Source organism: Charadrius vociferus, unplaced genomic scaffold, assembly GCF_000708025.1.
Source record: "Charadrius vociferus isolate BGI_N301 unplaced genomic scaffold, ASM70802v2 scaffold459, whole genome shotgun sequence".
NCBI classification, from domain to species: domain Eukaryota; kingdom Metazoa; phylum Chordata; class Aves; order Charadriiformes; family Charadriidae; genus Charadrius; species Charadrius vociferus.
In genome coordinates this window covers 1,536,247-1,548,723 of record NW_009650249.1, presented here as the reverse complement: position 1 = coordinate 1,548,723, position 12,477 = coordinate 1,536,247, and the positions used below count along the sequence as shown (strand labels likewise).

At 47.6% G+C, this 12,477-nt stretch overlaps 1 protein-coding gene across 1 annotated transcript in view; it reads left to right on the top strand.

The window, feature by feature from the left end:
* HIVEP3 (human immunodeficiency virus type I enhancer binding protein 3) overlaps positions 1–9,207 on the top strand; it is a 67,517-nt gene extending 58,310 nt beyond the window's left edge. Inside the window, exons 5-6 of the mRNA XM_009893000.1 lie at positions 4,168–5,228; positions 8,117–9,207. Of these exons, the coding sequence (XP_009891302.1) occupies positions 4,168–5,228; positions 8,117–9,010 (1,955 nt within the window). The 3' untranslated portion in view covers positions 9,011–9,207. The remainder of the gene's footprint in view (positions 1–4,167; positions 5,229–8,116) is intronic.
* The last annotated feature ends 3,270 nt before the right edge of the window (positions 9,208–12,477 follow it).

Below are 12,477 nucleotides of genomic sequence, written 5' to 3'. Positions count from 1 at the left end.
TGGGGGATGGGTTTTTTGCCATCATTAAGTCATTGGTCCCTGACTGCTTGTGGCTGAACACATGGTGGTTGGACACCTGCTGGTCCTACCTGGGCGGCAGAGGACAGGAACCCATTAGCTTTCGGAAGGGACTCCTCTCCCGTTGTTGCTGTTGGCTGCGCGGCTGCTCGCTGGAATGTGTTGCACTGTCTGGACTCTATTGCATTATGCAAGCAATCCATGTAATTTTAGAATTACAAAAAATATACAGTCCCCATTTCCTCCCATTGATGAGGACCATTTGTGTTTCTGCGAAGGGGACGGTCTGCCAGGAAGGAATGCAGAAAGGTGAAAACGGGAAGGAGTGGTATGGAAGGACATTTCCTTTCTTTCCTTCCAGCTTCTTTTTCACCTGGTTAAAGCTAAAACTGGGCTTCTGCCGAAATTTCAAATATTCTGCTTCATGAGTAAGGAGGGCCATTGCTCACAAATGCCAAGTAAATACTAAATACAGCAGCCAAGAAGATGGTCAGAAAATTGTGTTTTGTACGGTAATGGTTGGGGTTATTTGGATGGATGAGAAAATAACGTAAAAATGGCAGAAAGGTGTGTGAGGAATGAGACATCACAGCTGTATCACACAGCCCCGTTCTCAGAGCAGTGGACTGCAAAGAACCTTCCCCTGTGTAACCACAGAGTGTCTTCTTGTTTGCGAAGAGGCTCAGACTCTTTTAATTGGAAAAAAAAAAAAAAAAAATATTACTATTTCCATGTGACACAAAGCAGCTTTGGGGGCAGGCGGGGAGGGAACAGCAGTTCCTAAAACTCCCTGGATTATTTTAAACTAGAGTTATATTTCACTTGATTGTTTTTATTTCTATTTAAGGGGCAGGAGAAAGTAAGGGGTGTTACTATAAAAGGAGATTGCAGTATAATTCTTCAATCCTGCATTGTTTCTGCTTGGTGTGATTGCACCAGTTTGGTAGAATAACCTTAGAATAGCGCACGTGTAATGAAATGCAACCCTCAGACAAAGGTGTCAAGAGGGCACATTTTCACTAGCTTCCTCTCCCCTTCCTTCCTCCCTCCATCTATTTCTCCCTCTGTCTTCTCCTGACTTGCTCTTTCTCTGCCCATTAGCTCAGAAAATGAATTTCAGTTGCCAGAAGCCAGGGTTCAGGTCTGAGCTCTTTCTGCTGCAAGGAGCATGTTAAGACGCCAAAGCAAATTCTCTTTGGGCTGTCCCAGGACTCACTCAAATGTTTCTCCCGGTGGCAAATGCAAACAACAAGCCCGGTGCAGAGCTGGCTTCGCATTTCCCTCACTCCATACTTCTGACCTTGCTCTCTGTCCTGGCCAGCGCCTGTCCATTGTGTGACTGGGGCCAAAAAAGGAGACCACACAGGACAAGGCTCTCAGAGCCATGCAGTGGAGGCTGAGGCTGTAGCTGTCCGCCCATCCTGAAGCCCATAAAACCCCAAAACCAGAGACAGGTACCCAGAGCAAGTCCAGAGGAGGCCACAAAGATGATCAGAGGGCTGGAGTACCTCTCCTATGAGCACAGGCTGAGAGAGTTGGAGTTGTTCAGCCAGGAAAAGAGAAGGCTCCGGGGAGACCTTGTAGCAGCCTTCCGGTATCTGAAGGGTGCCTACAGGAGAGCTGGGGAGGGACTTTTGACAAGGGCATATGGTGACAGAACGAGGGGGAATGGCTTCAAACTGGAACAGGGGAAATTTAGATGAGATCTGAGGAGGAAATTGTTGCCTGTGAGGGTGGTGATCCCCTGGGGCAGGTTGCCCCAAGAAGCTGTGGCTGCCCCATCCCTGGAGGTGTTCAAGGCCAGGGTGGACGGGGCTTGGAGCAACCTGGGCTGGGGGGAGGGGTCCCTGCCCAGGGCAGGAGGGTGGGACTGGATGATCTTTAAGGTCCCTTCCAACCCAAACCATTCCATGATTCTATGACTAGCTCATAGCTCTGGTAGTGAAATCCACTCCTTTTCCAAGCGAGAAATACGCACAGTTCACCATACAGCTGGGAGAACTGGTCGTTTGGTCCTCTGGGAGTTTGCAAACAACCCACCGCTGGATCCCGGGTCCAGCAAACACCGTCTTTATACAAGCATTTCACAATGCAAGTCAGCCTCTTGGTGGAGAGCTGCTGACTTTGACTCGGTGCTGTATGGGTTTTGCAGTAGTCCACTGCAAAGTCCACTTTATGGACTTTTGAAACTGGGTGTGGAGCAAATGAAATGCATTTCAGGCTGACTCTTGGATGGATAATCAGCCAGCGCAAAACATGTCTTGTTTCACTGGTAATGTGTAATACTTCATGAGCATTCACTAGTAAGGCCCTGTTATTCAAAGTAAACAAAATTGGGCTTTTCATCCAGAGATCACAGTGACTTCTCGCTGTGTGGCCATGTCCCCTCCTGAAAACCACCCTGCCTGCTGCAGGCAGGTGTGGTCCAGCCTCAGCGTTAGCGCCGTTTAATTTCCCCTCCGGCTCGCCCTGCTGACAGATGGCAGCTCTAAATGGAAAACCGTTTCAGCATTCATCGGAGGAGAAACGGTGTCCTAGGCTGAACTGACAGGGAAAAGAGGCCAGCACTGCTGCAATTAGTTACCCGGCTTCACGCAGGTGTCAAAGCAGGATCCAGGTGCTCTCCTTCCAAAGGCAGGGACCAAGCGTGTCCCATCATCTTGGTGCTTGGCACAAACAGAGTTTGCGAAACTGGTATTTTATTACCCTCTCCAGAGCATCGGGGACTTGCAGGAAAGCCTCCTGACAACGCAATTTTGTTGAGCTACAGTGACATCCAGTGGCTGTTCCCGACGGACCTCTTCAGGCTGAGCTTGCGTTTCTGCCAGGATCGCTGCACATCTGGCGTGGGGAAATGCAGATTTTTCTCCGGGCAGGGCAGAGCAGCGGGTGGGCAGCTGCGATCTGCTTGGGAGCTTGGTACCAATCTCAGGCAGCTTCTGCTGGCCCTTGAAGTAGAAGAGAGATGCTGTATTTTTAGCTGCAGATAATTTTCAAATCCTTTAGATTTGCTTTTTGTATACTCCTTACTGTTTACAAGCTCTTGATGCTGCAAGGGCTGGAGCCCCTCTGCTGTGAGGAGAGGCTGAGAGAGTTGGGGATGTTCAGCCTGGAGAAGAGAAGGCTCCGGGGAGACCTTATAGTGGGCGACAGGAGAGCTCGCGAAGGACTTTTTACAAGGGCATGTAATGATAGGACGAGGGAGAATGGCTTCAAACGGGAAAAGGGGAGATTTAGATTAGATATTAGGAAGCAATTTTTCCCTCTGAGGGCGGTGAGCCCTTGGCGCAGGTTGACCTGAGAAGCTGTGGCTGCCCCATCCCTGGAGGGGTTCAAGGCCAGGTTGGACGGGGCTTGGAGCAACCTGGGCTGGTGGGAGGTGTCCCTGCCCAGGGCAGGGGTGTTGGAACTAGATGGTCTTCAAGGTCCCTTCCAACCTAAACCATTCTATGGTTTTATGATTCTTATTAACAAAGCATCCCTGTGCAAGGCCTTCCACAGACAGACAGCAAAAACCTCTGCCACAAAGAAGCATCTGCTAGAATTTATCAAAAGAAGGGAAAATCTACAGAGGTTCTTTCAACCCTATGGTTTGCTTCTTCAGAAAAGCCCTGTCTTGCTCATGTTTAACTGTCACATAATGTAGGCAGGAAAAGGTCCACCATGTGGAGGATGGCAGCAGTCATCCCAGCGACTTTCTCGTACTTTGGCAGCTGTAGGTATTTTGTAGGCACCATTGCAACAAACAGTCATAAAAAGCGCTCCAAAGGATGATGGTGCTGCTGTTCTCCTTATCTATTAAGAGCCTTTTTTGCATTTCTAGAAAAAGGAGGGCAGGGTGCGTGAAGGTGTACAGCAGACGCAGGGACTGATGGCTGCGTGTGTTGACAGACCAATGGCTGGAACCAAAATTACGGCAGAGCGGGAGATCCCAATGGTGGGGTTCCCTGGGATCTACTGGGATCATCAGGAGTGGAGTTGGCACAGAGTGCAAGACTGCAGCCTTCAAAGCACGAGATTATCAGATCTAGGAAATAGCCGGGTCCCCTCTCCTCTTGTTCCCTTAGAACCTTTGAGCAGATTTAGCACAAAAATAATTCTTGTATGTGTGTTTTACGCTCTCTGTTTTGTGTTTGCCCATCCCTTCAGGAACCAGTGAAGACCTATTCCAGGACTCTGAGGGGCGGGAGGGATCTGAGCCAATTGAGGAACACCAGTTTTCGGATCTAGAGGAATCTGACGATGATGATGACAATGAGGATGAGGAAGATGAGGAGGAAGAGGAGAGCCAAGATGAGCCACCTTTAAAGTTGCCAGAAGGCAAACATACCACCCTCCCGATGCACTCTTCAGGCGGCTCTCCATCTTCTCAAGAGGAAGGCACCGAGATAGCATTGTCTTTAGCCCAAGAAACTGTTTCCAGCAGCCAAAAAGTAGGTGAAGGCCAGCAGGCCTCCTCCTCAGTGCTGGAAACAAAGTGGTCATCAGACAGCAGTGACATTGCTGTGTGCCACAGCTTCTTGAGTCTCCACAGACCAGCTTTGACCTCCACCGAACAATTGGCGTCTGCTGAAAAAGAGTCTGTCACAAGGCCACAGATGTCCTTAGTTATGGACCTGTCAACCTCAAAAGACACCTCCCCAAGAAAAAGGTGGTCTCCAAGCCAGGACTCTGGTAGAGGTGGTGGCAGCAGCAGACCAATGCTAGCGAGAAAGCACCTACTAACCAAAAATGAAACATCACCGAAACGGTTTTCACCAACTGGAGAACTATCTTCTCTAAGGTGCCTGTCTCCAGGGAGAGGGTTGTCTCCTTGTCAGCGCGTCTCTCCCAGGAGGGAGGCATCTCCACTGAGGTGTGTGTCACCAAGACTTGAGCTGTCGCCCAGCAGGCATCTTTCCCCCAGAAGAGAGCTGTCCCCAAGAACATACCTTCCACCAGAAGGAGAAGTCTCCCCTGTGAGGCACTCGTCGCCGAGCAGAGAGACGTCATCAGTCAGATATTTATCGCTGAAGAAAGTCTTGTCTCCAGGCTGCTCAGAGCTGCCTAGGTATCCATCCCCTGGGAAAGAGGACTTGCCTGGTACTAGCAGATCAGCAGCAGAGGACAAAGTTCAAAGCTCATATCAAGCCCAGCATGGGTTATTATCTTCGATGCCTCTACCTCACAGGTTCTTTGGCAAAAACGTACAGCTCTACGAGTCCAAGCTGGTAAGTCCAAGACCCTCTCACCTTCTAATCCCTGCAGTACATTCTCTGATTTGTTAATTAAGGTTGTTAATTAAGGTTTGTTAATTAAGGTTGCAATGCAGAAGTGCACCAGTGACTGTGACCGATGTCACAGGTAACCCAGAGAAAAGGGACAGTGGACAGCAATGGGTTTTGCACCCATTTTGGTCCTGCCCATCTCAGTTGAAAAGAAATAAAGTTGTCCCTTGCCCAAGGGATTATTTACGCTCCTGACCCAATAAGACAAGCAATAAGGATTACTGTTTAATAATGACTAGTTGTCACTAAGAGGCTTTTTTTTTTTTTTTCCTGGGAATTTCATACCCATTTCTGAGATTTCACCAGCGGGGGGGGGAAGATGTGACTATTTTCGACCGGTCAGTGACCTGAACCAGATCTCAACTAGCCATTGCACTCTACTGCTGACTCTTGGGCTCCGTACATACGCAGCCAGCTCTGTTAGATTAACTGCTGAGAAATGTTTGTTTGGAACATCTCTGATTTCATCTTGCTTCTCTCTTCAGCACAGAGAGGTGTTTCCCACTGGGTCCAGAAAATTATTTAATCTCTCTGCTGGACATATCAAATCCTATGGGTAAAGGAAAATTGCATGTTCCTCCCACTGCTACAGGCAAATTAGACGTCGGGTTTGGTGGAACGTTTCCCATTTCTACTGAAGTGCCTGGCTCTCCTGTAATTTATGCTGATGAACATGAGATCCAGTTGCTGGAGTTGCTCTGCTGTGAAACTGGTGTGAGGAGAGACTGGAGCCCTTAGGGACTGGACTGGGAAGAGAGGGGCCTTTATACAACCCTTGGAGAACCTGTCACGGCAGATGCTCACCCAGGCCTTCTCCAGAAAAGCCACGCTGCCCAGTGCGCGTTTCTTCCATGTCTATGATAACTTACCGTCTTTTGGTGGTGCCTTCCTTCTGCTTGCCACTATGAGGCTTTGCCTGATCTTCTCAGAGACTGTCCTTCATCTTAGGTCTAAACTTTTGCTTACTTTAATGCTATTTCCCTTTCTTGTCAATTAACTTCTTGTGGTGAATCTCAGGGCTGTGGAAACCCGGGTCCTTCAACTCTAGTCAGGAAAGCTGCCCACTGTCACACTTGTAGCAAATCCCCTAAGCTCCCTAGTCCACAGTAGGAGAGGATATCGTATACCCCTGCTTATGTGCCCATTCACACCTTTTAACTTACGCTGTCACACAGATACCTTTTTTGCCCCATTTTTCTGCTCCTTTTATGCATCCAAAGTCACCCCCGTTGCTTTTCTCATGTGCCTCCAAAGCAGTAATAAAGACCTGAAGCTTTCCATTTATCAGCAAGATGGACAGCTGGGTTCTTGTTGCAAAATTACATTCCTGGTGAGGCTACAAGAGACAGGAAGATCAGAGGTGGATTTATCAGATCCCAAATGGAGCTCTGTGCTCAAAACTGGTGCCCCGTGCATTGCTTAGAAACTTGGAGACAATTTTAGCCTAGCTTCAGTGTCACTTCTGCCGAGCCTGTGCGTGGCCTGACCATGACCATCTCTCTTCCCATGGGCTCTTGCAGTAGGTAGTCTCTCCTTCCAGTGGCTGTTGCACCATGGAGGTGATTTGTTTGGGGTTTTCCCGGCATCCCTATAGCCATTCTGCCAAGACTTCATGTGGATAAGTGAGATTTAGCAAGTGTTTGAGCTTGTAACTGTTGACCAAGTATATGCTATCTTCAGTGGCTCTGGCTTTCTCTCTCTCCTGTTCTCTTTTACTGCTTTCCTCTGTTGCCTCTTCATAGAGATCCAGCTCACAGGGTCAGGAAATTCTCCATAATCCTACAAAGAAATACGCCCCCTCAGTGAATCCTCAAATTTTATAGCTAACTCCATCTTAATGGAAAGTTGATTTCAGTTTCTGTTGCTTCCTCTTCTTGGGAGTCCTGTTTAGGGGCTTAGTTTTAACCTCATCACTAATTAATCCATTTCTGTTTAGCCACATATCTCTCCATGATGTACATTAGGAAACTATGTGAAGCACCGAGAGAGAAAGAGGAAAAGGTAAAATGGCAGGGCCTTAACCCTTGATTTCTACAGACCACACCATGAGGGTGGTGGTGGGGACCACACTGATGGGTGTGTTTTGTGTCAAACGAGAGTTAATGCTATCTCTCACTTGGTCCAAAACATCCTTGCAATTAGCAGCTGTAAGGATGTAATCCCTCTTTAAGAAAACACAGTAAAAATAAATGACATTATTCCGGGCTTTCAGAAACCCCATGTACTGAAAGGGATCCAAAGCAGCTCGGATGGCAGGAAACACTGTCATCCTCTGCCAGAGTTTCAGAGGCAACTTTGATAATAGGACAAGGGGCAATGGTTTTAAACTAAAAGAGGGGAGATTTAGACTAGATATAAGGAAGATTTTTTTTATGCTGAGTGTGGTGAGCCCCTGGGGCAGGTTGCCCCGAGAAGCTGTGTCTGCCCCATCCCTGGAGGTGTTCAAGGCCAGGTTGGACAGGGCTTGGAGCAACCTGGTCTGGTGAGAGGTGTCCCTGCCCAGGGCAGGGGGTTGGAACTAGATGACCTTTAAAGGTCTTTTCCAACCCAAACCACTCTATGATTTTGTAATGACCCAAGCCTGAACCAAAGGCCTGGATCTGTGCCCCAACAGACTGTGGGTGTATTTGCACCCAGAAGGCAAATGCTGTGGGTTGTGCTGTTCCTTACCTTAAAGGTTTGGGGGTCCAAATCTTCCTCGGTTGATTGATCTCCCTCAAATTAGAATAAAATTTTAACAAACCCAATCCTTATAGCGAGCATTAATGATGCTAATGCTGTAGCTTGTGCATTGCACTGATTCACCTGTGTCTTTTCCCTCTCCGGTGCAGAAGATAGAACCACGAAGCCCAACATGTTCACCTGGCGTCATGCAGCCCGTCTGCTCCAGACCCGTGCAGGCACCTCATGAAATACACGTCCATGCTCCCAGCCGAGGGGAGGAGAATGTCTTCAGCCATCTCCCGTTGCATTCACAGCAGCTCACGAGGACCCCGTATCCGATGATTCCCATTGGGGGCATCCAGATGGTCCAGGCCAGGCCAAGCACCCATCCCAGCTTGGTTCCCAGTTCAGTCGTGTCCCTGCAGGCAGGATACTTTGCCTCCATCGGCAGCGGCTTCGTCGAGTTCAGCCGGGCTCCCAAGAGGGACGAGGAGTCACAGGTCCCGCGGGAGCCGTCATCGGCATCCGTCTCCCCGGTTGCAAAGGTTTCTAAATACACACTGTCCCCAGAGGTTACGAGCAGTGGGTACCTAGAAGAGAAAATGAGGACTAGTGAGCTTCAGCAAAAGACGGACGAGGAGGAATACAGGGTAAAAATGTTGGCTGAGTCTAGCCGTGTGGAGCAGGCAGGCTGCTCGGCGTCCCCAGCCAGCCCCAGCACAACCGACGAGCACTCTCCAAAGCCTTCGACAAGCGGGGAAGAACCCTTGAAAAAAACGGGCAAGAAGCAATCCGGCAGCTCGAGCACTTCTTTTGAATCATCCTGCACTTTCATCTCAGATCTCCCCTCCCAGCCGTTGGACCGAAGCAGCAGCACTGGCTGCCTCTCAGAGCCCTCATCGAGCCATTCGCATGCCCAGCTGTTCTCCATCCGGAGGAGGAACCTCTCCGGAGAGCCCAGTCGCCAAGGGGGAACCTCCAGGAAGAGCAGTCCACACCTAGAGCACGCAGATTTAGGTCAAACTCAAAAAAAGGTGGATGAAAACACGGGAAGTACTTAAGCCTCCACCATCCGTTCCACCTTTAGGCTTCCTCTGTAAAATCAACAGACATTTTCAACACTATTTCCTTTAAGTATAATCATCGCTATAAGAAGCACTCTAGTGAATGACCAAACCCATGGAAGATTCCTGGTTTTCTTTGTCCCAGTCTGGTATTATCTCCACATGTATGCAGTTACTTGTGCCTTTTTCTATACCTTTTGTTGCTTGAAATGTACAAAGATGTTTGAGGCTGTGAATATTTTTTTAGAGTTTTTTGGAAAGGGGTTTGTTAGACCTTGTCTTTTTCGCCATTTAGGTGTGCGTAATTTTGGGCCTGAGAGATGCAGAAAGGAAAGGGTTAAGCATTTTAAGAGGAAGAAGATGCACTGAAAACAAAAACAAAACAGAAAAAACTTTTTTATATTGATTAAATGATTAAAAAAAAAAAACACAAACCAAACCCTTGCTCCTGTGTACAGAAGTTTATGATTTGTATTTATTACATGCTTTATTTAATTCTCGCAAAGTGCTTGTTTTTTTTTTCTTGCATCCCTCTGATTGCCTATGGTTGTGCTTTAAACAGTTGAGACTGCTTTACATTTGAAAAACGTGTTTACCCTGAACTTGTAAATGAAACTAGCACTTCCTTGAGTAGGGGGAGGTTCGTTCGCAGCGAGAGAAATTGTCACTCAAAAGAGAAAATGAATCTTGAGCATCCCTCCCTCCTGCAGAACCCATCAAAGCACTTTTTTAAAAAAGGGACAAAAATAAATGGTTCTTCTTCAAAGATTTAATTGCAAGAACGTAGGAATGTATCGCATGTAGACCCGGTGCCAGGAACGGTGTCTCTCGCTGGACGAGCCGGCCTCCTGCTTGCTTTAATCCTTCCACCCCACGGCCGCTCTGCGATGTCCCCGCATCGCCCCGGCAAAGTCATGCCTGTGCCTGAGAGCCCCTCTTTTCTGGGGCTTGGAAGCCCTCTGTAAACGCCCTCCCTTGGTTTAAAAGTGGAAGTAAACTCAGCCTTGCAACCATTTTTCCTCCGTAATTTTTGAGTTGCGGACAAGCTCCCTCCGTCCCATCCCCGCTCGGTCCTGGCTGGTTTGGCTTCCTCTAGCTCTAGGGATAAGGGGTAGTTTGCGCTCTGCTTGTTTGCACGCCTGCGGCTCTGTAACCCACAAATGACTCTGTGTCTTATTTTAATTTTATTTATTTATTTAAGCGGAACACCGCAAACACAGTCCTTATTGTGCAGATGGGCCCTTTTTTTGATGTTTTGGAAGAAAAAAGTTATGATGCAGAGTGGGTAGTGTTTGCGATCAGTTGTTATGCATGCACAGTAACTTTTTCCAGAACAAATTTTTAACTATGACCATCCATAGCAGAGCAATGGCCTCTACTGCCAATAGAGACGATACCAAATACAGAGAGACCTGATGGAGCTGTTCCTCTCTGTCACGTTAACACACTTTTTAAAACGCAAATGTTCGATACATGTTTGCCCTAGCAGACAGCAGGCTCTTTACTACTTCAGAGGGTTTTCTGGTCTATGGAATCTGTACAAACCTCTTTTTTTTTTTTATTTTAACAAAAAGAAAAAAAAACCTATAAATATTTAACCAGTGGACCAGTTCTTTCTTCTTGCAGAGCTGTTCCAGTTTATCGGGTACATAATACACTTTTTAAAAAAAAAAAAAATAAAAAAAATTAAAAGAAATCAAATAAAACCCTGAATGAGAACATATTTCCTTGCCAGACTTGATGAGCTATGAACTGTTCCCGTTTCACGGGCAAATAATATAAATTTTTTAATAATCTTCTGTGATTATTCTTTTTTTTTTTTTTTGCTTTTCTTGTAAAGGGAATTAAGTACAAAAGAAGATATCATGGAAATAACATTAAGGCTGTGACACTGACCAAAACCACGTCCAGAACCCATTTATACCTTAATTAGCACTTTTATCAAGTTTCCCTTTTTCCCATCTCCCCCTCTTTGGCCCCAAGCCTGGAAGCTGGTCCTGCTTTCAAACGCAGCCAGATCCAGGAGTTCAGTTCAGCGTAGCGACTCCCTTCAGTGAAACTCTTAAGCACCAGCTGAAATCCTGCTCAGGCTTTAAGCGTGTGCTTAACATGAAGATGACTTCGAGTGGAGCGCTCAGCATGGGTCAGTGTGAGCATCCCTGGAAACCATCCACCAAATCTAGCTACAGTTTTGACTTTCCTAGCTTCTGTCACTTTTCCCCACCGTGTCCTTGTCACACTCTTAACATTATTCCAAGGTAGCTTTTTGTATTTAATTTTTTTATATATATAAATATATATATATATTGAATTTGTACATAAAGAAAAATAATGCAGCAGTTGTGCACTCAGCATCCTGGTTTTGTTAGGTGCATTTGACATGAGCTTTGGGCTAGATCAAATTTGCTTGGCTTCTTTCTGTAACTGTATTTTAATCCTTGACCTGTTGATACTTTGCATGGGTGAGTTTTTTTTTTTCTCCCTTTTTTGTTTCTGGATAGAGGGGGAAAAAAAACAAGCCCAACAAAACCCAGAAGTCATTACATCGGTTTCTTGTTTTTGTTGTTGCAATTTATTTTTTTATTATTATTATTATTTAAAGCTTTTCTACCAGCTCAAGATGAGTTGAAGCTTTCTGCATCTCAGCGGCAGAGCATCAGGGGTGGCAGCCGGTGCTGCGTGGGGCAACAGCGTGCGCAACCACCCGGATGCCTTCGCCGCCCACCAAAAAAAAGCGGGTAGAGGAGTTTGGGAAAGGGTCGTGTGGCAGTGAGGTGCTCCCCGGGTCATGCCCTGCTCGGATCCTATTCCCACCACCTGGCAGCGCGCAGGGACTGCTGAAAACTCAGGAGATGGGCAAAAAAAAATACCACCCCAAAACACAACCCCCAAGGCTGTGCCCGAGTCTCAACCCAGTTCGGCTTCTCAGCAGCGCGGCTGTGGGCACGGCGGGGGAGGTGAAATGCCTGCCTGGGGTGAAATGGTGCTTCACGCTATACCTAACGGGCGCAATACGGCCTACCAGATAGGCAAAAAGGATCATAAAAAAAATAAATTGATATTTAAGGGCTAATTATCACTCTGACAGCTCAGAGCTGCGTGGGAAGGGTGTCCTCCTCCCTGCTGGCACCAGCACCTCCGTCTGCGGGCATCCCTGAGAGGCAGCCCCAGCCCTGCCGTCACCTTCTGCAACTCCTGTCTCCCCTCTGTCTGGTGCTCAGTTGAGGAGCACAGGAGCACAGTTCCACCGATTTTCACAGAGGTGCGCGTTATTTACAGCGGGGGCTGAACACCCCACCATCACTGGGGGCCGCCCTTCCTGCCCGGAGCCCCCGTTGGCATCCCTGTGTCGCTGTTTGCAGGTCACAGCTTTTAATGTCACTCTGGGTGTCTGTTCTGTCTGCAAAATAGGGATGATAAATCCCTAATTTCCTTTCCCCAAGGGCTGCAGGGGTGGCTAAGTT